Here is a 24,933-nt window from a genome sequence, read left to right as displayed (position 1 = left end):
GGCCAGAAGTAGAGCCCAGAGCACTACTTAAGCCCTATCTGCTTTACCAGAAAAACTTAGATCTACTTCCTGATTTCAGAGGAAGCTGAGCGAATATCTGTAGCATATCAGGCAGTGCAGACAAAGTCACATGTGCAAGTGCTCACATATAGACTGACCTGTCAGGGTTGCAGCAATGACACTCACTCTGTGATGCTTCCATGTGTCAAAGACAGAGAAAAGGTAAGAATGCTAAAAATGTTTTAATGAAAGATAGAGTTTGTATTTAAGTTGGTTGGAACTTCATAGTAAATCAATACAATAAAAAATATGCTACTACTGAATTCAGAACTACTGTGTTAACAGTTCAGTGCTGTGCTGCAGGATAGCCTTAAATAAAATGAGCATGATTAAATCAGCATTTAAGAGATGAAGTCTTGCTTTTGCGAGTTTTGGTTGTTTCATGTAGCTGTAAGTCCAGATCAGCTCAGTGATGCTCTTGTTGCTCTGGCTCTCGCTGTATTTTGGGGCTGGTTGTCACACTGCAGCCTGATGTTAAGAGTGATCACACTTTCATGGTGAGCGATGGATAAGAATCTAATCATCTGAAGTATGTAAAGCTTTTGGCTTACTGTGCATGCACACATTTCTGCCTTCTGTTGGTTCTTTTAAGAGTTAAATACTTGAATGGCCACATCAGCTTTGCTTAAGACAAACACATGCCCTCTCACAGCAGCCAGTGGACGGTTGTGCAATTAATTAGAAAACAGCAAGAAGCTCTCGACTGCAAGAAGAGAGAAAACATGTTGGCTTACTGTTAGCAGTCAATGCACTGTGATTCCTTTCGTGCACGTACATCTCAATAAATCGCCTTTTGTGCTCAGGCTTTGGCACGGCCGCCTGCGTGTCTCTTGGCGTTGCCTCGTTTTTGTTGATGTGTGAGACCACATCGGGAGGCAGAGGCAACACTCTGACATGCCTGATGAGAGCGTGGAATTCATAAACAAATGTGGTGTTTGCGATGCTTGCTTTCATGAGCGCAGTCTGCAAATGCACATTTGTTGAAATTAATCGGGGGAAAAAATTAAACGAAAAGGTTACACGAGACAAAGGAGACGGAGGATTGGAATGAGTTTCACATGTGTGACGCAGAAGTCCAGAGGTAAAGTTCTGTAGCGATCCAAAAATTTCACTTTCATGTGGAAGCAATACCTAGTGAGCTACATCTCGCTCCACTCTTCCCCTTTTACCCCGTTTCACTTTAATGGTCTGTTTACTGCTCGGCGTAAACACAGAATGAGACTGAGCAACAGAGATGGCACAGCGGACGCGCATCTGTCGCATGAGAATGCGCAATTTATGCAGAGACTAATAAATACAGGCAGACAGTTTATACATGTTTCAAACAACATGTATGACTCGGTGCACACAGGACAGAATCTGCATGTTCTATACTTTAAGCTGCAGCTTTAATGTTTGCAATATATTAGGACCAAACTAAACAGCCCAACCGATGTCTGCTGTGGTCATCCTTTATTTATATTACTGACCTCGACTTTATTATTCAATGTCCATAATCACAATTAGGCTTAATACGTCCTCCCTTAGTTACCCTGCATCAGACCTACGCTGCTGGGGGCTTCCCATGATGCAATTCACTCACCTCTTTTAACTCTTTTTGTCTTTATATAACACTTTGCATGTACTCATTACTTATCATTAATCTCTGGCAGTCTTCTACTGGTGTGTCTTTTGTCCTGTCTCCCTCCCCTCACCCCCAACCAGTCGAGGCAGATGGCTTCCCCTCCCCGAACCTGGTTCTGCTGGAGGTTTGTTCCTGTTAAAAGGGAGTTTTTCCTTCCCACTCTCGCCAAGCGCTTGCTCATAGGAGGTCTGATTGTTGCCGTTTTCTCTGTATTTTTGTAGCATTTTTAACTTACAATATACAATGCCTTAAGGCGACTCTTGTTGTAATCTGGTGCTATATAAATAAAACTGAAGTGAACTGAATTGCGAATACAGGGAATACATTTGCATCTCATTGTTGAAATAGGTCTTTTAGGCTGGATGAAAGTGATTTAGATTCGAAATAGCCCCAAAGGTACTTCATTCTTCAAGCTTAATACTTCAAAATATATATATACAAAACATAGAACCTAGAGCCAGTATTAGGAAAAGTGGGGACAAAGTCTTGCTTTTAATTACAAACTTGAAGAAATGTTTCACTTAAAATGACAGCACTCTTTAGATCTATGGGGCACTTTAGCGTCCTTTAGATAACAGTTTTCATTTTTACAGCCTGTAACAACACCTCTTTGGTCCATGCAAATATTTTCAGCCAGAGCAGGTAGATTACCTCAGGAAAAATAAGGTGTTTTTTTTAATGTAAAGGTAAAAAACGTTATACAGCTAACAGGATTAATAGTGACTCATTGAGTCAAATCACAGCTAAAATGAGAAAAAATACAGAACTTGAAATCCTCAAATTACTAGAAATGACAAATTCATACTAATAATCTAAATAGTAAAGTTTGCCCATAAGCCCTTAATTTAAAGATGTTGTTTCTGAATAGCCCAGGTGTTCATCTTTTATAACCAGTGTAGGGTTCTTAGATGAAAGAGAAAAAAACCCCAAAAGATAAAATCCACAGAACAGGACAGGGTGCAAAACTATACGTTAGCATGTTAAGATGGGTACATTAGATTGCATTTCTAATGTTAAAGACAGTCAGTTGCTCAAACAAGAGCAAAACCTAACGACGTACAAAAAAGAATGGAAACAGTTTCCACCTCACACATTTTGAAATTAGATCAAAAAAGAAAAGAAAAGCTAATAATAGATGCAAACTTGCAGAGCCATTGTATGACTGCAGTGTTACGTGCTTATGTGTCATAGAAAAATTGCAGAAAAAGTGCAGATGTGTGTGAAGATCAGGAAATGGTATCGTGCTTATGACCTGCTGAGCTCATAAATAAGCACATACAAAAGAGGCAAGTCGCTTCAAATAAAACGACTATATTAAATCTTACCACCATCCCCACGTCTATATTTGCTGTACGTGCAGCTTTCAGAGTCAAGGTAAGCTGCTGGGACTTTTCAAAATAAGTGCATCTACTGGTATTGACAGCCACATATTGCAACAGTCTCGCAGAGTTGGCAAGAAGCAGAGGGCTCATTCTTCAGTTTGCTTTTCAAGCTGATCCACACACAAGACCTAAAGCTGGCAAGATGCCGCCCCCATATGGAAAAACCCAGACACTGAATTCCACAGAAAATTTGGTCTGGTGAAAACCTTTGATCTCAATGAAGCCTTTTTGCAGGGCTGATCAATTTAGTGCGAAGAAAACAAAGCATTTGGGTTTTAGCTATCGCTTTTCCATCACAGACTGTACAAAGAGTTACACAGATGGCATCTACAGGAGGGGGAAACTATTTAGCTTATTTAAGAAATGTATCTATGCTGTGCACTCATACTAAAGAGAACACTTAGAAAATGGAAGGTCACAAGCTCCACGTTTGCTGTCCAATGAATTGAAGCGACTTTGCAGCCAGAGCAGCACGGAAACGGATCATTGCTTCTGACCTTATTTAGAAATAGCAATCCTATCTTGATTGCTCTGTCTAAATAGATGCTGCACTTTGCATTTTGTTTATCCCCTGTTGCCGTGGGGATTGTCACATCCAGAACTGTGCATGTGTGCGCATACGCTCACTGGTTGCGTGGGCCCTGCCACAAAAATGTCAGCTGTTATGCCGGACTGCACCCCCCTCAGTTTTTCCACAAACAGAACTGACACAAAACAAACACGAAACTGATCGCAAAACGAACTGAAATCGCTCAAAGTTTTCACTTCCTAGTGCCTCCTACAGGGCGGTTCACCATTATCTACTTTATTTTCTGCATCTTGCATTATTCTGTCCCCCTAAACTGCTCCTAAAAAAAATCTGAATTCCTCGTTCTACCGTTTGCAGATGGACGACATAGACGCCATGTTCACTCACCTGCTCGGAGAGATGGATCATCTCTCTCAGGTGAGTTTTCTTTTCTTTTTTTTGTTTTCGATTTGATTTGATTGTGATGCCGTAAGCTGATGAACATTTAAGGTACATGGTAATCCCTGTAAAAGATTGAAAAATGTGTGAATAATGTTTCATGTTGATATTGTGCAAGATGCCATTCTTTTGAGGCAGGAACAGGTTAATGGAAGTAAATAATCCACTCAGTGTTTTAGTCATAATCTGGGCATTGTCTGATTACAGCCTTTTTGTTTTTGCAACGGGCATCCTAAAGACGACCGTAATGCTGACATGCGAAGTCATCATCTGTGGATTGGACTGTAAGGCGATGGCTGCAGATTTCCTTAAACACACATAAGCTGCTCATCATAAAACTGCAGCTCGCCAAGAAATACATTATACACTCATAACTGATTGAAGCCTGCGTCTGAGACTTGGCGTGTTAGTGTCAATTTCCAACCCCTGCATGTGAGCTGCAAACGAGCACGGCCCTGAGAATGGAATCAATCTATGTTCAGTATTACATCATGCTTACCAGGAAGGCTCCATTTGTCACTGACTTCCATCCTCTTTGGAAAGCCATCAGTGATAAACACCATTCCAAAGACTATTAGGAGAATTCGCGAGAGAAGCATTTAGAGTTAAGCGTCGACCCCCAGAGACTCTTAGAAACAAAAGGATTTAAATGATTCCATTTATTGCCTTGATTGAGTTGGTTCTCTATGCTTTACTGCCTCGGAGGTAGAACATCTTTTTTAAAGGAAAGTATAAAAAGGTCTGGTCTAAAGAGGCTTGGCGGTGTCATTTATGGAGCAGCTCCAGTATGACCAAATGTGTTATTAGGCAAAGTCAGCAGGGTGGAACAGCCCGCTCGGAGGCATCATTTTGTTTGCAGGTTTTCTGCCCAGGTTGTTTATGAGTGAGCCTGCAGAGACAGAGCATGTTAACAATTAAAATCATACAGTTTGAGTCTGTTTCTTGATAGCAAGTTTTTTAATGGTGGGGACACTGAAATATCAGAGCCATTTCCTTAGTTTGGAAGGCCCAATTATAAATCAGTGATTATCTGTAACGTTGTGATGAATCGTTCTTTCTTAACAAACACACTTGTGATTTATTGTCCCCTGCAAATACTGAGCGCAATGTGTTTTCTGTTACCGATTTAGCTCGGAGACAGAGCGTGATGAAGTACAGGGAAACAAGTTACCAAGAGACAGCAGTTCAGAGTACTTTGAGGACACAGGGTTTCGATTTAAAGCGCCACCTCAAACTATGAAGTTTGTTGCTTCCCTCCAAGAACACGACCTCTGTGATCATACATGTGTTTTTCACGACATGCAACTGTAATTCATGGCTGTGGGGATGGCGGGGGGGCTCTGATGATGCTGATTTACTGTTATGTCCCTGCAGAGTCTGAAGACTGAAGGTGACTCACCAGAAGCGGATTCTGCTGCCCAGACAGAAAAAGCCTTTTCCATTGGCTTCAACGACCTGAATGGTGAGTAGCAGATGAAACCCTGTTTCACAGAAGAAAAGCGCTCCCCCTCAGCCTCCGAGTAGATGCTATGGCATTCATTTGAAAATCCAAGGTGACTTCCTTCTTGAGTTATCACATTAACCAAGCTTTTCAGAAAACTTGACCTATGGGGGGGTCCCATTTTGACCTTGAGGGCAAGGTGACTGAGACTTGACGTTGTAAAGAATTTTAATAGATTCATCTGTCGTACCTGATGAGCTTTTTATGGCCGAGGTGCAAAAAAGGTATATCAGCAATTTGAAACAACCAAAAACAAACATGTTTTTTAGTGGGAGGGAGATACAGGACACTGTACACTCCTAGTTTCCCAGGATTCCCTGGTATTCCCACTGGAATATGCTGCTCGTTAATTTTTTCTCAATAGATGTGTCTTGCCAGTTCAAGTTTTGAACTAATCAGCCTTACGTTCATGATTCTCCAACTTACCCTCTTGAGGTCATAGTTAAACCCACACATCTCCTTACAGAGTCTCTTAATGAACTGGAAGACAATGATCTGGATGCTCTAATGGCCGACCTGGAATCAAAGTCAGCCGCGCAGGAACCCGTTACTTCTGAACCAAACATCGGCGGTACAAACGATCAAACTGCACCACCCGCAACGACTCAGAAACATGAGACAGCCACTGCCCTTCCTCCCCCGCCAGGCACAGATGTATCCTGCAGGGACATGCAAATGGTAAACCAAAGTTTTGCACTGAGAGAAAATAGAAAGTCAGAATTTCCTGGACATGGGCGGCAAAAGAGATAACGTTCTTCTATGTTTCCAGAGAGAACCCCAAACAAAAGCAGAGAAAATAAAACTAGCTCTAGAGAAGCTGAAAGAAGCAAAAATGAGGAAGGTAAGATCAGCAGATTTTCTTTTGTGTGTGTGTGTGTGTGTGTGTGTGCATTTAATCTTGAGTTAAAGTAACTGTGCCTCTCTCAGTTGATTGTGAAGGTGCTCATGAGTGACGGCAGCTCCAAGACGCTGATGGTGGACGAGAGGCAATCGGTGCGAGAGGTCTTGGACAAACTGTTTGAGAAGACGCACTGTGACTGCAGCACTGTCTGGAGTCTGTGTGAGACCAACCCCGAATTGCTGATTGGTGAGATAAAGACACACACATGTAAACATGATAACAGGTAGTCAAAATAACAGAGGAGTCTTCCTCCCCTCACTCCCAACTGGTTGCAGCAGGTGGCTGATAAACCTGGTTCTGCTGGAGGTTTGTTCCTGTTAAAAGGGAGTTTTTCCTTCCCACTGTCGCCAAGTGCTTGCTCACAGGGGTATTGTGTAATTGTTGAGGTTTTGTCTGTATTATTCTAGAGTCTCTAATTTGGTGCTATCCGGTCGTTAAGTCTGACGTCACTAGCCATGTCTGGGCCTAAACTCCGCTGCAGGTCCATATATCAAACGATCACTATGGCATTACTGAGAGTTGAAAAACTGTCTAAAGTCCTTCATCTTTAATAAAATGATCAGCGTTCTGCTCTATCAGGTGTAACAATTGAGTTTAACATCCAGGCATCCATGAAAACAGAATTTATGACATTTAACAGAGTTAGAAGTTAGCAGGAAGTTAGCTCGCTAGCTTCTATCTAAATACAATATAGCATGTCCTGACTGCAGGGTTTTGGAAACAAATTAAAAACGTACAGCTCTGTTATCACTTCCAACATAAATGAAGACAGAAAACTAAACAGCAGTGACGTTTGTAGGGTTACTGAAGTTGGGCTAGCTGGTATATAATGATGTGCTACGTGACCGCTAGCGACACAGCTATGTTAGCATAATATAAACAAGCTAACTTTTTTTCCACTTGATAAAAGTTAACGTGAGTGTTCTCGGTGGTCAGGAACAAATGTAATCGCATGGCAGGATGCTGTAAAAGGACCAAACTTAAGCCAGGAGAACAACTGAGATAATCCATCCACAATAGACGTTAGTCATTCATATACTGCTGCATGGGCTGGGCTGTAGTTACATCCTAAGGTTTTAAAAACTGAGCTTAAATAAATGATTAGCGGTAATAAAAGCCGAGGGAGGTCAACAGTGATCACTGACTGTTTTAGGAGCTTTTTGAGATTAAATAGAAGAAAATACAAAACATTAAACATGTTAACAACACAAAAGCCATATTAAACGCAGACTACTTTAGGCCTGGAAGTAGGATTCGTCACATCATCACTTAACGACCGGATAGAAATAAGACTGAATTCACTTGAATTGAGCACACATTTCACACTTTCCAAAGGTTTTTTGTGGAGTATCCTCCCTAAATTGCTTTATTTGTCCATTATTTCAGAAAGAACCTTTGAGGATCATGAACATTTGGTGGAACCACTGTCTGCTTGGACTCGGTACAGTGAAAACAAAATCTACTTTTTGCCAAGACCACAAAAGTATGTGATGTTCACAGACCCTCAGGTGAGCAATATGGTAACAGAGCACCTGCTTCTTGGTGAAGTGTGATTATATGTTATAATGCTCAGTGAGTAAACTGTGCTTTTCTCATCTCGTGAAGATATTTTACATGTGGAAAAAGGATAAGGCAGCATTGAGTGCGATTAACCAGCAGGCTAAAGATCTCCTTGTCAAGGTCAGTCGCAGTGCCACATTTTTGCATCTCATTGATGGTGTCACGTTTCAGTTTTGCATTTCATGCCATTCCTCTGACGCTGCAGGAGAATTTCGGGGGTTTGACTTTGATCGTTCCCGACTTAGAGGGCACACTTTACCTCAAAGAAGATGGGAAGAAGGTTTGGAAACCACGCTACTTTGTGCTCAGGGCTTCGGGCATCTACTTTGTGCCCAAAGGAAAAACAAAGGTATAGCAAATCAAAGTTTCTATTTGTATTGCTGCTTAAAAGAAAACAGGTTTAGCAACCTGAGTGAGCAAAATCATTTCTACAGCTTACACCAGGCTAGCTGTTTTCTGCTGCTCGGCTTTAGGCGAAGCTGATCTCAATGAGGCCTGTCTCATCTCAGACCTAAACTGCTGTAAATATTTAAGCTACATGTAGATACTGTGATAGCTGCACTGAATTCCAGAACATATAACTTTTTGTTGTATGTATGTTGTGTATATATCTTCCAATTCACAGTCACCAGAGCTGTAGCCTATCCCCAGCTACCATCAGTATCCTGCGATAGGATAGGCCAGTCTGTGACAGGGCCAGCACAGAGAGACAGGCACCAGTTAACCTAACCCCACAGCTCAAAGACACACATCCACACAGATGCTGGATTTGAACCCAGCACTGTTGCTATGAGGCAACCACCACGCCTCCATTGCTTGCTAACAACAAGTCATTAACCAGTTTGCAAGTGGTTTCATTCCAGTAAGTCCTTCATTATGAAATATAATATGATCAAGATTTACAAAATAGACTTAATTTTTTATTCAGCATGACCCAAAATGATGAACCACGAACTCAGCAGGAGTGTTTATAGAGGTCAATTCAGAAAGCTGTTTCCACAGACTTTTTGCAAACACGTCTGTCGCCATCTGGTGGCCTTCAGACAGAATGCAGCTTTTTAGGCACATCATGTTGTAAGCACAAGAGCCTTAGTCAGAGACGTTTTACTGTTTATTACTTAAATGTAAAAGCCAGTTCAATGAGGAGAGATCACTTGGGGGCTTATTGGCTCAAAGAAGGCGGGCAAGAAGATGATTGGACTAGAGTAATGATGTCAGTATTGAGATCGACAGCGTGGGAAAGCGGTCGTGAGGTAAAGAACAGAAAAGCAGCCAAACACCTGGTAAAGCAGGCAGATAAAGGAGTGTCTTTCTAACTGGAAATAAGAGTTACTGTAGTGCACACCTATCGTCTGATTTTATCTCATGTGAATTTACTAAAAACAAAACCATCTTAGTGATGGCGCAGCCCTGCCTTCTTTTTTTTTTAGCAACAGTTCAGGTGCATATTTCAGTTCACTGCTACTGCATGTCATGTACGATGTAGCAAAGTCTTATTTAGATAACATCTACACACATACAGCAATTGAGTTGACTAACAAACATCATCAGAATCTTGCTCATGTACAGCTTTAGTAAAATGTTTTTCACCTGATTTAGTGCCAGGCAGTTCACTTCCCATTTATTCAGCTTTACAGAAGGACTGCTGATCGTAAATGTGTAAAGCTAAACATGTTGGTCAAAACTGAGTTTTTCCTTCCCACTGCCACCAAGTGCTTGCTCATTTTCCCCTGTATTACTGTGGGGTCTTTACCTTACAATAGAAAGCACCTTGAGGCAACTGTAGTTGAGATTTTGTGCTACATAACTAAACTTGAACTAAATCGAATTGTTAAAACAAGTATGAGAGCAGCCAATACACAACAATCCAAGAATTCTTCGCCTGCGTGTGAAGTGCATAATGGCATCCATCTGAGCGGTCAAGCATCACAGAGCTGGAAAGACACGAGGAAGAGCTGGAGAAATGAAGACGGACAATTTGAATTGCTGCCTCGCCGACACTAAAGGGAAACATGTCGTCTTTGTCACTAAAACGGAGCAGACAAACACCGCCCGTCCAGGCTTGACAACCAAAAATCGTCCAAGTGAAAGAATTCGCAACACTGTGCGAGGCAGATGTGCAAATCACAGACATAAAAGGAATCGTTTAAGGAGACATGGATGGAGCAGACGTGTGTGTCTTATGTGTCTACATGAGAATAAGAGCAAAAAGAAGAAGTAAAGTACAGCGCCGTCATCCGTTGGTCATCTACAGTTCCAAGAAGAGAGACTTTGAAGTTTCAGCTGAAGATTAATATCTTTTGACATGTGTGAACATGATGTGTTGAACATTAAAAAATGGAGATTAACAGAGATTAACAGTATAATTTCCATGGTACTGAGCGTGTGTGTGAACTCGTGGATTTGCATCAAAGGCCATCTGCCTTGATTTTAATACCTACCACAAGCGCTGCTAAACAATGAGACAAAATCACAAACATTTTGTTCTTTTATAAGGAAGCCAATGTCTGAGCTTTTGTTCTATGTATCTATCTGCCACAGTGTCATAATATCCCGTTGTTTTCTATATTCCAGTCGTCCACTGATCTCGCCTGCTTTGTCCATTTTGAAAAAATCAACATCTATATGACCAAGAACTACAAACAGAAGTACAGAGCTCCCACCAACTTCTGCTTCATGCTAAAGGTCAGCTCAGCAGCTTGAATCTTAAAGTGGCGATGGCATCAAGAAGCCCTTTATGCAACTTTCCTATTTCTTCACGCTTCTTTCTGATCATAGGCTGATGTTGCAATCACACAACAACAAAACAAACAAGATCAGCTGTTTACTTGGGACCCTTCTTTGTAAAGTCACAGTGTAAGGACACTTGCATACTTATAAGAAAAATTACCTGAGTTACCTGAGATGAGTCTGAGATGTATCCATTCTCATTAGTTCAAGTAGTCTGATCTGTTTTAAGCACTCTGAAGGTTTCCTGAACATGCATGAATAAAACAGACCAGTGACCAGAAGTGCAGAGCGCAACAAGAAGATTGTGGTTTGGTTTTTATCACTTATTTTAATTCAGTTCGGGTGCAGGCCTAAACATGGAGTGGTGCAAAGTGCAGACCTGACGTAGTACTATTTGAAGGTCATGTAAGTTTATATCTGAGGGCTACTCAGCTGTACGCTTGAGACTCATACTGATTCATATTGTTCTCCATTAACATGTGTTTCAAATATCACTCCAGCCAAAGTGACCACAGTTAAATGATACCGGATGCACTCAGCATACAGCTGCACTCCAGCACAACAGATCAAGATGGCTTTTTTCAGATGATGCAGTTAAGTGAGGAAGTGGTACTAGAAAAACAAAACCTCAATTGGTTTCGCCCATACTGACCAGTGGGTGCAACCTAGTTTCCTGTTTTTTGGGTCGTTTCTCAGTATTTGACCAGACAATCCCGTGCACTCTATAGATGTAGTGTTAGTCACGTGAAAGACTTCCACAATGACAGTGGCAGAGCAATGATTTAACCCTTCAGTGCTTATTCACGGCCCACTCTGTAGTTACAGTTTGGCATGGCCTGCCCTCTGCTGGATGCTTTTGTGGATTACAAATATATATTTTTACAGAAGCACCAAAATCTAGCATTTAATTTAATATAAATGAGACCCACTTCCCTACCTTTGGAAAACAGTGGGACATTTTCTGTGTGTCGCTGAAAGACATCTTGAGTAAATGATGTCAGCGTGATGTCACAGGATTTGTAACTGTGAGCTTAAATGTGCAGGTTTGGAAAGATGTTGGCTTTTCCCAGGTTGCTAAAAGAATTAGACTTATGGGTAACGTAGGATGCAGCGTTTCAGAGGCTTCTGATACCAGAAAGCATACCTGTTGACCATTTCTTTCTCTTTTCTCCCCATCAATGAAGTGGACTGTGATACTAAATGACTGGCCGTCCTCTTTGGCATAAAAGCTTTCTTTGTTGTCACTCTTTTCCCAGCACCCATGCATCCAGAAAGACTCTCCCTACATCAAATTACTTTGCTGTGATGATGAAAAAACACTGGTGCTTTGGGTCAACTCCATCAGAATAGCCAAGGTCAGATTCAGCCCAACTGTAGCACAGCTCGCTTTGCCATAAACAGTGAAATTAAAAACCCGGCTCGTGTTCAAACAGTCCACTCGTTCAGGTTGATGGATGGAGTGTACACCTTTTAGAAACTACTTTTTGGTGTGTCATGTAATTATGTGACTCCAGAAATGTCTGCCACGGCATGAATGAATGGACAGTGCAAACACAGCCCTCTTTTATACATATAGAAGATATATGTATATATATGTCACTGTGTCCTCTGTGTGTGTTCAGTATGGAACTGCCCTGTATAAAAACTACCAGGCAGCGATGAAGAGAGCTTCTCCTACAAAAACCCTTCAGTCTGCTGCACATAAAGGTAAGTTTCAGTGTCTGTACTAAGATATAACTATGTTAGAATTGTCACGGCCAGCGGGGGCAGACCGTGTGGAGAGTGTGTGTGGTGGACCCAGGCGCGAACACAGGCGAGGAGACGGGAGTGAACTTAAACTGAAAGCGAGCCTTTATTTGGCTGATGCAGAAGGGAGTAGACAAAACATAACAGGGACAGAGACTGCAACTAACCAAAAACCTAAACTGGAAAAACACTAACCTGACTGAAAGGAATAACTATGACCGCTGTGAACAGAATGCTGTGCAGATGCATGGAAACTGTGAACCAAATGGCGTGACGAAACAGACATGAACATGACCTGCACAGGACCTCATCGTGCGGCTGCATGAAAAACAACATAAACCAAATGGCAAACATGAACTGCACAGAATCCTGAAAACCACTTAACTTGACTAGAGGGGGAGTACACAGACGACGTGACAACGAACAAAGGAAGACTGAGGACTTAAATACACACATGAGGTGATCAGGGGAAGTGGAGACACATGAGAACACAGCTGACTCAAATGAAACACAATGACAATACAGGGGAGAGTAACACTAACTACAATGAACAAAGAACACCAGACTCTTACAAAATAAAACAGGAAACACATAGACATAGACATGGAGATAAAACATGACATGAACTTAACATAACCACATAGACATGAAACGTAGACGCAGGAACCAGGGAGACTGAGTACAGGCGAAGATGACAGAAATAACTAAGAAATAAGGTCTGAACAGCAACCTAGAATTTAACTAGATTAAAAATGAATACAAAAAATACGTAAAAACTCAAACACTGGGTCACACGACCCAGTACCGTGACAAGAATAATGGACATGCTGATTCTCCTTAATGTTACTTGCCCTTATTGCATGCAGATATATTGACATGCACGTTTCCAGAAGTATTATAACAATCTGTGTACTGTGAGTGAAAACGGTTCTTTGTGTGCTAAAATAAGGCAACTGGAAATCTTTAAGCTTGTGAAGACATTCATCCTCACATCCAAGAGGCTTCTTCAGTTTTAAAAACAAAACGTGGATAGGTGTTTAAACCCTAGTGGGCGTCGTCCTCTTTGGTGGTGGTCGCTAACCTTCTAATCATCATGTACATCATCACATGAGCCATGGTGTGTAAAATGGCTTGGATCATTACTATCACATCAGGTTAAGAATGAAACCACGGTGAGACTTTGCCCCACCCTATCAGTGACCAACTAAAGTCAACTGAGGTAATGTTGGTTGAAGCACCTGGGAAAGGATCTCAAGATTTCATTGTAGGTGCCGTTGTAAGCCACCACCTCTGTATTCTATAGGAAATGTGAATCAGGCTCCATGGTGCTGGGCGGTGAGCACAGGGTCCATGAGATGACATCGGGGCTTAGGCCACACTCGTGAAGTCTGTTCCTGATTGTTTAGTCAGTGGTACACCAGTGGCCTGCATGCATGGCCAGCATACAGTGAATGGTTTTCAGAGGTGTTCCTGTGAACTGCAACATGCAATCATATCTGCTTTTAAAGCTCAAGCCCCCAGTGCTGCCTGAAGGCCATTTGCTTCCACTTATCCTTTTCAGGGTCGTGAGTGTGTGTGTGTGTGTGTGTGGGGGGGGGGGGGGGGGGGGGGCTGGAGCGTATCCCAACTGTCTTAGGGAAAGAGGCAGGGTACACCCTGGTCGCCAGTCTTTTGCAGGGCTAACACGTAGATAGAGACAAACAGTCACGCTCGCATTCGCTCCTGCATTCACACGTATGGGCAATTTAGAGTTTCCAATCAACCTATCCCCACTAAGTGCATGTATTTGGACTGTGGGAGGAAGCCAGAGTACCCACGCAAACATGCAACCTGCACACAGAAAGACGGCCTCCATACAGCCTGATGGTGGACTTGAACTCAGAACCTTCTTGCTGTGAGGCAACAGTGCTAACCACAGTGCCACCGTGCTGCCCAAAACCCCAAATATTTGCTATTTTACGTTGAGTGATGAAATTTTAAATTAAAATTGAATTAAACTATTTCTCCATGTACAGTTATGAACCCATTCCCATAGTTACTTTTGCTTTACTCTTGTGTGGCCACAGATCATTAATCTCTTCGTATCCCTCCCGACTGATTTATCTCTAAGTTTCCTTTTTTGGAAATATTCTTGTCACTACTGATGCAGCGAGTTGGTGTTTGCAGCCCATTCATGTTGCACTGGTGGAACAGCTCCTCCAGGACGGCACATCCATGTTTGGCATCACTAGAAGGTTTGTTATGTCTGTCAGTACAGTCTCAAGAGTGTTGGCGAGATACTAGAAGACAGCCTATTACATAAAAAGACTTGGACAGGGCCATAGAAGGCCAGCACGGTCAGTATCTGCTCCTCTGTGCATAGAGGAACATAAAATGACGTCCAACAGCCTACTGTTTGTGTTTCTGACCAAATTGTTAGAATCCCACTTTGTGATGGTGTCATGAGGACCCCACATCATTTAGTAGGACCTGTACTCACAGCCCAGGACTGTGCAGCTTGGCTGCCAGAAAACACCAGAACTGGCAGGTCCACCACTGGCACTCTGTTGTCTTTACAAATGAAAGCAGGTTCATGTCACAGGCATCAAATAGTCAGATTTTATGCTGCCTTCAACATTATTCAGTGTGCCAGTTTGGCAGTGTCATGTTGAATGATGAATACCACCCTGACTGTTGTGAACTGGGATGAATTCTTCCAGCCTATCATTAGACATTATGTTCATGCTGTGAGGACTGGGTTCCTCCTGTTTCCGGGCAGTAGCCAGCCTCATGCAGCCCAAGTGTGTAAGCAGTGCCTGGATGTCGAAGGCGCTGATTGGCCATTGACTGGCCCTCACCTTCACTAGACTTGAATCCAACTTTGGTGAATCCGACACTGCCAAACAGCGACTTGTCCAGGAGCTCAGTGATATCCTGATCCATGTCTGTGAAGAGATCCAGCAGGACACGATCCGATTTCTGACCAGAAGCCCATAGGCTGTTGGGATTAGATTCAGCTACACAGGGGCACCAGTTGGATCAGACTGTGATTTCAGTTTTGAACTTTGTTTTTTAATGTGTTTGTGTTTCTTTAGTTTGTTCTCGATGAATTAAACAATCGAAACCAGGAAAGATTTTCACCCTGAATATTTCATTCATCAAGACTCGATGTGTGTGTTACCTCTTTTTATTCATTTTTTGAACAGTTTCTTTGTATCATCTTTGTATTACGTTATTTTCGGCATAAAGTCCCGAATATTTGAATCTGAAACTCAAGACGACTTAATTTCATTCTTATGTCTTTACAGAAAAATCCAGTGTTCACACCCCTGAGCCGGGTCTATCAGCACCCAAAACCGCAAACCATACCGAAGACTACGAATATGAGCCACCACCCGACTTCATCCCTCCTCCCCCTCCAGAACGTACATCCCTTTGAGACTTTGTGTACATCGCGAATGAATCTCAGATAGCCTCGATTTAGCCAGTTTCTCCTAAAATAAGGCTGCGGTTACACATAAACACATAGCAGTGGTATATATAAGCGCATGTTTTGAAAGTTATTTATTCACAAATCTATATTTATTTGTGGTTTTTATTTGGGGGCACAAACATACAGTAGACAGCATGTTTACAGTATGCTGCAGATTGTTTCCATCTTTTGAGACAGCTCATTGGCACAAAACTCACAGTGCTGTCATTTGTTTCATCGAGCTGTTTATTACAAAAAAGGCTGTACATAAATTTCAATGAACACATCCTATGTACAAACTGAGAGGAGAAGACAAATATCGCATTCTGCTCCAATGAACAGAAGTTTTGGATGTTTTTTTTTGTTTTTCTTTTCATTTCCACAAATGATCATAAGAAAACGCACATCAAAGAAAGGCGCCTTGACCTGTGATGCCCTGAAATGCTAGAGACGTTAAGTGGTAAACATTACAAAGTTTTGCACATCGGTGGTTGTCTCATGATTACTCTATGAAAAAAGTAAGTATAAATAAATCATTTACATAAAACTGCTAGCGAATCCTTCCTCAGCAGTCTCACACATAAAAAGAAGCTGAATGCAGAGCTAGAAATACATCAGGTAGAAAAAGTCCTCACAAAACAAAATGACCTCATGATGGAATAAATACAATCAAGAAAGGGATGTAGTGGCGAATCATTCACTGTAATGACGTTTAGATACTTCCATGCTTTATGAATACTGTCGATATGAATGAGTCATATTCTGCCTAAAAACCTTGAAAATGTTCCCTTTCAAAATAAAAGTTCAATGCCCCTATTATTCTAAAGTACACGTGATTATGTTCATATGACTTGTTACAAACATATATTCTGAGACAGGCATTATATTGAATGATATTTGAGAGCGAGTTTGCACCAACAATCACTCCGCCAGAACAGGCATCTTATTTCGTAGGACAAATCGGAACTTTTAAGACCTAAAGATTGAGATTCCTTCCTTCACTGCAGGTGGCAGGTGTCATTCGTGTGTAGCACAGAACGGACAAAAAGACATAAAGCGACTCCGGCTGAAGCACATCACCATCGCCGAGTCACCTACATTCACTACAAACACAAAAGTGGCCGAGGATTACAATCAAAACGATCAATAACGACACTAAAAGTCCTTTGTTACATTTCTGTGTAGGAGGAGTCTTGGACTTGAGGTTGTTTGGGTTGGTGATTATGGTTATTAAGCACCAATGTAAAGCACCGCACCAGCAACCACTGAAAGAACAAACTAAAGGTTAGTTGATACTTTGGAGATGGCAACGCTTGTGTTTGTGATAAAAGCCATGATGGAAATAAAAGTCATCACAGTTACCGCTAACTAATCAGTGCACAATGGAAACAACATGAAAAAAACAAGAAAGCCACACGACTTTAGTCCTTCCTCTGCTTCGCGTCACGAAGCAGCAAGCACGTGAGCGCTCTGCTACAGTAGCTGGACAGCATCGACAAATACAGTGATGGCGATCAAGACGATATAGTTGTGACCTAACGTAGAAAAATAAATGCCTGTACACAACCACTTAGCCTGAATCACGTTAAAATGGCACTGTGGGTGATGAATAAAATTAATTTTCAAGTAAAAATAAAGTAAAAAGTAAAGTAAAAAATTCTCAAAACATCCACTCTTGGCACCACGCCCTTCCCCCCACCCACTGACGCTGATGGAAACACTGGTGAAACACACTGACAAATGTACTGTACTGGCAGCTTCTCACATTACAGTTTATATACAAGTTAGAGAACAGAAAGAGACTCCATCAGAAAGAAGAAACTCTTTTCTTTTTTTTGCGATCAGTCTGTACACTCACTTCAACCCCCACCCCCTTTTTTGTAACAGCAGAGAGCATACTGAATACACAGCTCCATCTGGCCATTATCCTCCTTAATATATATTTTTAAACACCTTGTGTGATTTGGACGTCAACGGCACATTCAGCTGTGTCCTAATGCACTTGATGACGTTCGTTTGTCCTTTTCAGGTCTCCGATAATGTAAGATCGTTGTTTTTCAAAAGGAAGGAAAGAGCTGGTCTGATGGTCTACAGTACAAATAAACGAGAAGGAAAAAGTGTGCAGCACTTTACCGTAAAGCGGTTACACTGTCTCGGTAAAACTGTAGCAGTGCGTCACTTTCTGGATCTACTGCATACTCGGGAAAAAGCAACACTACATCTAGATTTACTCTGTATCCACTGAAGTTGTTACTGATGTACGTTATTTTGTCGTGAGGCAAAATGTTGCTGTTTGATGAGCCCTACCATGTGACAGTAGTGGGAAAAAAAGGCCTTTACTTCCAGACACAGGTCTTGCAAAGCTTCAACACCCTCCTACTTTGTGCGGCATCTTATTTACGTATTTATTTTTTTAATAGGGCAGATCAAACCCTTTCCTCTCCCCACAAAAGAAGAAAACTACTTATTAATTCACCATGGCACTTCATTCAAAACTGTATGAACTGCTATCGCTGCGCCGCATATGTCTGTACATCTTCACGGATTACCTCTGCAGCGCCATCACGTGTGGGTTTTTTTGTTTGTTTTCTTTAGTCGGCATAGTGCATGATCGACTCAACATAGTTTCCAGGGAAGAGTCCAGTGACGCCGTTGCAGACGCCTTCGAACCAGCCATCGTCGTTCTTCTTGATTATGTAGATGATGGCCCCTTCCATGAAGGACAGCTCGTCCTCCTTGTCCTTGGAGTAGTCGTAAATGGCCACAACTGTGGAAAATAAAAAAAAAACATGTAAAATGACTCATTGCACTGGTGAAAGTCTAAATACAATGATTAACTCGGGGTACTAACCTTTCTCTAAGTAACTCTTGGGAGCCCACTGGGGGTCTCCGTCAGCGTAGGGATCGTTGTAGTGAACCACTGCGGCCTCCTCTTCCTCATAGTCTACAGGTGGAGGCGGAGGAGGGGGAGCTGGCTCTTCAAAGACGCCAATGTCCTCTGGGGGAGGTGGAGGAGGTGGGGCTGGGCTGTCTGTTACTAAAGCACAGCAGGAAGCAGAGGTGATAAGGCATTACAGAAATAATGAGGAATGAGTGTGTTCAGATCTCTCAGTCTGGGGATATTTCAAAATGTTCTCTTGTGAATAGTGTTCACCTTTCAAAATCCTATATATCTTTTCAACATGTTACTGTTATGGCCTGGTCAGGTCACAGAGACTAGTGTGCACCATGCACCATTTCTTATATTTATTTTAACATATATAATTATCAAGCAACTATGATCTAAATCATTCCAAGTCTCTAACCGTGTACACATTAAATGTTCAGTGATTTAACTGCTCACTAGAGGGCAGCTGTGGGTCCCTTTAGTTTTTAATTGGACACTGATCCTGCAGCATCAGTTAATACTAGCACTGATCCAAGTCCCCGTGGCACTCATTTACTTACTAATCATTTATTATTATTATAAACTTCCTATCAGTGAAACATCAATACATCTACTGCACTACAAGTGGCTGTTTAAAGTTTAAATATTCAGTTAACATTATAAAACAGTCACTCTGTATCACTTCTGTAAATGTGAAATCTCTCAGAGGATGCTAAACTTTCCTGGACACATTACCAAAGACATGAACAGTTGTCCTCAGTAGCCGTTGCAGTCTTTCTATCTATTCTAGTACTACAACTACCAGCCATGTTCTTCAGTTTATCCTGTAGTTGTCTAAGTAACGGTGGCGCTTAATCACACCTGAATGTGTTTTCTTCTTTTTTTTTAAATGACAGGATTCATTTAGTAGCTATGTTATGCAATCGCACACGTACTGTAACACTGTATGATTTGCATTTTTAAATTCGTCCAGTGAGAAGTGAACAGCGGCACTTCTCAAGCGCATACTTCACAAGAATACGGCGTGATAAAATGGGTGGACTGGTGTGATTTTGAAAGCCCCGACTTTTTTCAGTCTTTTAACCAAATAAGTTCTCGTGCTACGAGAGTCCTCTTGGAGCAGGTCTCCCTGCAGCTTTGTAGTCTCGAGCCCAGTGATTAAAGAGAAACTGCACATCTGATCTAATTCATAAGCTTGCTCTTGAATTAAAGAACTGGCACAGGGGATTGAAATTAATGCAACTCTCCAATCTGCCTGCGTAACCTTTTTTACAACAGGTCCAACAACTCACTTTGGAGCTGTTAACAGCTGAAAACGCTTCGCTATAAAACAATAGCTGACTTTGGTTTTATTTCCCCTTGTATAAACACCACATACATTAGGCTTTTAGTAACGCAATATACTTCAGGCAAAGACAGAGCAAGACCATTCCCATTAAAAAAACATTAAAAGGCACTTGTACTGGTCCCCGTTACTTTGTTTTTTTTCCTAGTATTAAAGTGCTTCTCTTTGTGGCATTTTCTCTTAACTCACTCGTTAAACATCAGTATTTTCTGTGAGGTGACCTCTTTTTAGCAGCAGACCTTTTCTTTGTTTAGTCAAAGTGATTAGTGTTCAGACTAACCAATCAGCTCTTCTTCCACATGCACATTAATCCCTGTTGCTGGTGGTGGAAATATAAAACGTGCCGCTTCCTGTGCACCAGAAAAACAAGAGAAAACCCACCAGCTGATTTAGCAGTAATTATTCGTTTAAGGCCAGTTTAAAAAGTGCAAACTACACACACTAATTCCATTGTTCATGTCGTTCCATGACTCATGCAGAACTGTTCTTCGGTTCATTGAACTAAGGAGACACAGATAGTTTGATCTCTGCGTCTTTGCAGACAAGCGGCTGGTGAATCAGGACGCAGCAGCGGGTCACATTTTCTCTCCTCAGTGGACTGAGAGCTTTCAGTGATCTATCACCATGGCAACAGACAGACATCTGAGGGTGCTCCACCCTCAGCCATGCATCCAGCGCGATAAGGTAGAGTGAGTGTAGCGGTGTGTGGGTCCTGAAATGTGCTCAGAGCCCTGTCTAGTGCACTGGTGACGTTGCGTAAATTTTGTGCATGCTGAGACTTTGCACATGGCTGTATTTGTACAGTCTACATTTCTAACTTTAACGGTACATGCAGGTATACCACATTAGTGTATGTTTCTGTCTGCTTTCTACTACTTACTGCTCTCCTGCATTCTGGCCACGAAGCCGGTCAGGGGGATCTGTGGGGTCAGCTGGACCACAGGAGGAGGAGGCGGAGGAGCCACAGACACTGGAGCCACAACAATCAGGCAGCAGGAGCGGCCGAGAGACAGAGAGCAACGGAGGTGTTTGGACAGGAAGAAAGACAGAAGACACAGAAAAAAGAGCAAAAGGGCATCACAGAGAAGAGAAAATCCAAATTGAGCATGTTACAAAAGAAAGAGGGGAGGGGAGACAACAAAAAGCTTGTGAGCAAGCAAAAAATAGCACAGAAAGCATTGCTGAGCAACTCGTTTGAAACGTTCCAATCAGTGTTCTTTTGTGCTGCGTTTTTCAAGCTGGGCCGAACAGGCCTTCATCTAATCTCAGCCTGAGAATCTACCTCATCAGCATCTGTTTTAAAAATCAAACGCAAAAGCTGCAGCTAGCAATCGGCTTTCAACGCGGTGAAAGAACTGCAAAGCACGACGCAGACCCAGAAACATGACAGCTACAGCTGCAAGATAAGGCTTCAGGAAGACAGATACGGCTCTCAAGGAATTTGCAGGAATGCTCACTAGAGCAGTATCTTTGGATGCAGTTCAGCATTTTGGCTCACCTACACCCTTCACTTAAAAAACCTGTGCCAATATAACCTGCATACATTTCCCTTAAAAATCCATCTTTTTGCTGCACTGTCTCATCGTAAGATTAACCCTACAGACAAACAGAAAAACACAGCTGTCCTCACTCAAAGACATGATGTCACACACAGGCATGCCAGGTCTGACTCATAAATCACATGTATCGGGAGGGCGTCTGTAACCTCGCTGAAGTAATGTCCTAATATTCCATCGCGCTTTCACATCTATCCACAGCTACACCCTGTGAGATCAATGAGCTCCATCGCGTAATCAAACGGCTTTTTGTGCTGTTAAACCTCTGTAACATCCACCACGTGTCCAAACGTACCTTTTAGCTTCATAAAATTCTAACAACTACACAGCAGACATCATCAAGATTATGCAATGTCTCAGTTAAAGCCTGTGGCTAACCAGGCTCAGTGTCATTGTCTCTCTCTCGCTTCTCGACAAGACAGACAGCCTCCTCCTTCTGTATTCTGTGCCAAGAAAGACAGTTTGTCCTTTGAGAGGAGCCATTAGAGGAGAATGGCTCAGAGTGAAGCCTGCCAAAATAAATTCTCCTCATTTGACAGAAAATATGCATTATGTCCTGGGTTTTCCCTCGTCTTGCAGCTGCGAGCATTTTCTACCCTGAAATGCCTTCTGCCTGCTCACCGGTCTCCCTGAACGAGAACCTTCCTCCAGCTGACTAAAATAATAATGTCATAACTCAATTAGAAAAGCTAAAGTAACACTCCGCGTAGCAGGGCAGAGGTGGGGAGGATTCAACAACCCCGACTTCTGTTATTACAGTTCATCATTCATTTTCATTAGCCCCTGAAAAGGCTAGCCCGCATAGCTGTTAGACGAAGAGGACCAAACGCAGAAGTATGAGTGGCCAAATTCTAAATGCGTATTTCATTATATTAGGACAGGATGTGAACTTCTTGCTCCCAAACCTATTTGTGCAGATTATCTCTAAACACCAAATGCTTCAGGAGTCCTTTGACTAATAGCTGGGTTAAAAGTACATTACCTGGGTTCTGAGGGTATGTTGGGCCTCCGTTAAGATGGGGCTGCTGGGAGGAGACGGAGGGTGCGCGGCGATACGTGCCAGTGGCCGACACCATGGAGGCTGAGGAGGTGGTGGAAGAGTTGTGACGGGAGATCTGGCGGGAGATGGTGCCAAACTGGGACATGGGGATGGGACCCAAGCCGGGGCCCTGGGGCACAGAGGCCGACGATGGGGCCACTACAAGAGAGGAGAGTCAATGTGAGCAGCATTTATATTCAATTTACTTTATTGAACACACCACTACACTTGCTCTCTCTGTGCTCAGTGTCCCAGTTTTCCTTCTTGCCTTGGTCAGAATTTTCCTGCATAGCAGTTTCTTTACTGTATATTTAATACTGGTTGGAGCAAAAGGTCAAAAACATGGTTATGAAATATACATTTTCAGTAAGGCTATATGCCTGCGGCACTTTTTCCATTATTATAATGTGACAGAATACACAAGAGTAAATCTACATCCTGTCAGTTTTCTAAAAAAAAGAAAAAAAAAATCTATCCCAACTTCTATTCCAGATTTAAAGCAAAACTTTGCTCAGTTTAGAGTCACATGTGTAACCCAGAGTAAAATCTGTTTCCTGCACTTATTCCTGCCATTGAATGCATCGCAGGTACATGACTCCAACCACATGACTTTGCTCAGCCAATCGGACGGCATGTGGGTCATAGTAAGCCTGTCCCGGCTTCCTCCTGTGAGATGCGTGGAGGCAAGCCAGGTGACAGAGCTGTTGCAGATGCTGATTACTGTGAGCCAGAGCCATAGTGTTGTTGTGCACTGAACAGAACGGAATTGGCCAGGTGAACCCTTTTCGGGTATGAAAAAGGATGGCGAGCCAATGAGCGGCTAGGAGCAGGACTCATTCTGCAATTGAAGCTTCCACTGGTTGGGTAGGAAGCTATAAAAGACGACGCTCTGTCCCCATTTTCCAAATACACTGATTTCCACACTCATACACACCATTCCCCCCATTTATGGACAACAGCGCTTGGACATCTCTCATGGACATTCAGATAAAACTCATGGACTTCAGTGTGGATCAGTGTTTTTGATGTTAACATGTGTTGTTTATGGGGAACTGTTTTCTATATTGCTTGGTATAAGCCAGAAGAATTTGCTTAGTTGTTTTTGTGCACCCTCACTGGGTTTTTGGTTAATTGAATAGCTGCAGCAGGAGTGATTATTTAAGTTTTCCTTTTCTTTTCTTGTTATTTTTCTTTGGGGTTTGGTTAAATTCATGGTACCTGCAAAAGCATTTTGTGTTGTGTGTATTTATTAATTACTGCCCATCAGCTCCAGTAGCATTCCTAAATCTTCTGATTAATAATAACCATAATATTTCACTCAATACCTAGCCTGTATTGATTCATTGGCGCTTCATCAGTGTTACACATGCAGGAGACGAGGAGACACAGCAGCGCTGGGAACTCACCTTGCCCCATACTGGGAGGAGAGGGTGTGGGAACTGCTAGAGGGACACCGACTCCACTGCCTCCACTGTTCTCCCTCCCACCACTGCCACCACTGCTGCCACTGCACGGGGAGCCAGAGGAGAGTTCGTGGCAATCAGTAGAAATGTGTGAGACAAACGTAATTACATAACAAAGTTTGACATCCTATCATTAGTCTCTCATATGTCACTCTGCCAGCAACAATGTGCCCATCACTATGGCAACCAATATCGATTTCTGCGAAGAAGCTGCGGCGCACGTAGAAGAGACGTTTATGTAGAAAAAAAGGAAGAGATCCAAAGGTCAAAAGCACAGACTGAAGGAATGAATAAAGAAATGTAAATATCTCATTTTTTAAAAGCCTTATCTGCTTTTTTACTAATCATTTTACTAATAATTTTTTACATTTTTTTGTAACCAGACATTTCAATTTGAAAAAACACTGGTGTTTCCGTAGTATCAGGAAGGTTATGTAATGTAAAAAGCAGCATTTTTAAATAAGAAAACACTAATCAGCCATTTCAAATTGTCTTCATATCTGCACCAGGTTAGAGGGCCTCGTCAGTCCCACTCAAAAAAGTTACAAGCTCCCCATTCCTACAGAAAACAAACTGCAGCATGTCCCACTTTATCTAACACATTTTAAATGCTCTGGTCATTTCTTTACATATTTGTTTACATCGGCTTATTTCATTCCTCTCAAGTGGTTTAAATGCATCTACTTAACATTTGTGCCCCATTTACCTGTAGTTCAGCTGT

General features: G+C 42.2%; 2 protein-coding genes across 4 annotated transcripts in view; one reads left to right on the top strand and one right to left on the bottom strand.

Moving 5' to 3' along the window:
• The first annotated feature begins 91 nt into the window (after nucleotides 1–91).
• Nucleotides 92–24,923, top strand: LOC146498178 (amyloid beta A4 precursor protein-binding family B member 1-interacting protein-like). Its single transcript, XM_085139275.1, has 13 exons — nucleotides 92–222; nucleotides 3,953–4,012; nucleotides 5,408–5,495; nucleotides 6,001–6,212; nucleotides 6,304–6,375; nucleotides 6,462–6,621; nucleotides 7,822–7,943; nucleotides 8,041–8,115; nucleotides 8,201–8,344; nucleotides 10,570–10,680; nucleotides 11,982–12,080; nucleotides 12,348–12,432; nucleotides 15,759–24,923. The coding sequence occupies exons 1-13, from the start codon at nucleotides 193–195 to the stop codon at nucleotides 15,887–15,889; spliced, it is 1,389 nt and encodes a 462-aa protein (XP_084995401.1). The 5' UTR covers nucleotides 92–192; the 3' UTR covers nucleotides 15,890–24,923.
• The window catches only part of LOC146498177 (abl interactor 1-like), a 22,706-nt gene continuing 13,783 nt past the window's right edge, over nucleotides 16,011–24,933 (bottom strand). For 2 of the 3 annotated variants that reach the window (XM_085139272.1, XM_085139273.1), the window contains 5 exons: nucleotides 24,156–24,256; nucleotides 22,693–22,908; nucleotides 21,035–21,124; nucleotides 18,774–18,959; nucleotides 16,011–18,689 (listed from right to left, as the gene is read on the bottom strand). In XM_085139272.1, the coding sequence (XP_084995398.1) occupies nucleotides 18,514–18,689; nucleotides 18,774–18,959; nucleotides 21,035–21,124; nucleotides 22,693–22,908; nucleotides 24,156–24,256 (769 nt within the window). In that variant the 3' untranslated portion in view covers nucleotides 16,011–18,513. The remainder of the gene's footprint in view (nucleotides 18,690–18,773; nucleotides 18,960–21,034; nucleotides 21,125–22,692; nucleotides 22,909–24,155; nucleotides 24,257–24,933) is intronic. The other variant, XM_085139274.1, reaches the window with a different exon arrangement.

Source organism: Neolamprologus multifasciatus, chromosome 18, assembly GCF_963576455.1.
Source record: "Neolamprologus multifasciatus chromosome 18, fNeoMul1.2, whole genome shotgun sequence".
NCBI classification, from domain to species: Eukaryota; Metazoa; Chordata; class Actinopteri; order Cichliformes; family Cichlidae; genus Neolamprologus; species Neolamprologus multifasciatus.
The sequence above is the reverse complement of the archived record's forward strand: the minus strand, read 5'-3'. Positions and strand labels throughout refer to the sequence as shown.

Bases quoted from the DNA above. Each gene is read 5' to 3' on its own strand.
- LOC146498178 (XM_085139275.1), top strand. From the start codon at position 193: ATGCTTCCATGTGTCAAAGACAGAGAAAAG. The intron at 6,622-7,821 runs GTGAGATAAAGA...CCATTATTTCAG, and splicing joins CAACCCCGAATTGCTGATTG to AAAGAACCTTTGAGGATCAT. The intron at 7,944-8,040 runs GTGAGCAATATG...CATCTCGTGAAG, and splicing joins TGATGTTCACAGACCCTCAG to ATATTTTACATGTGGAAAAA.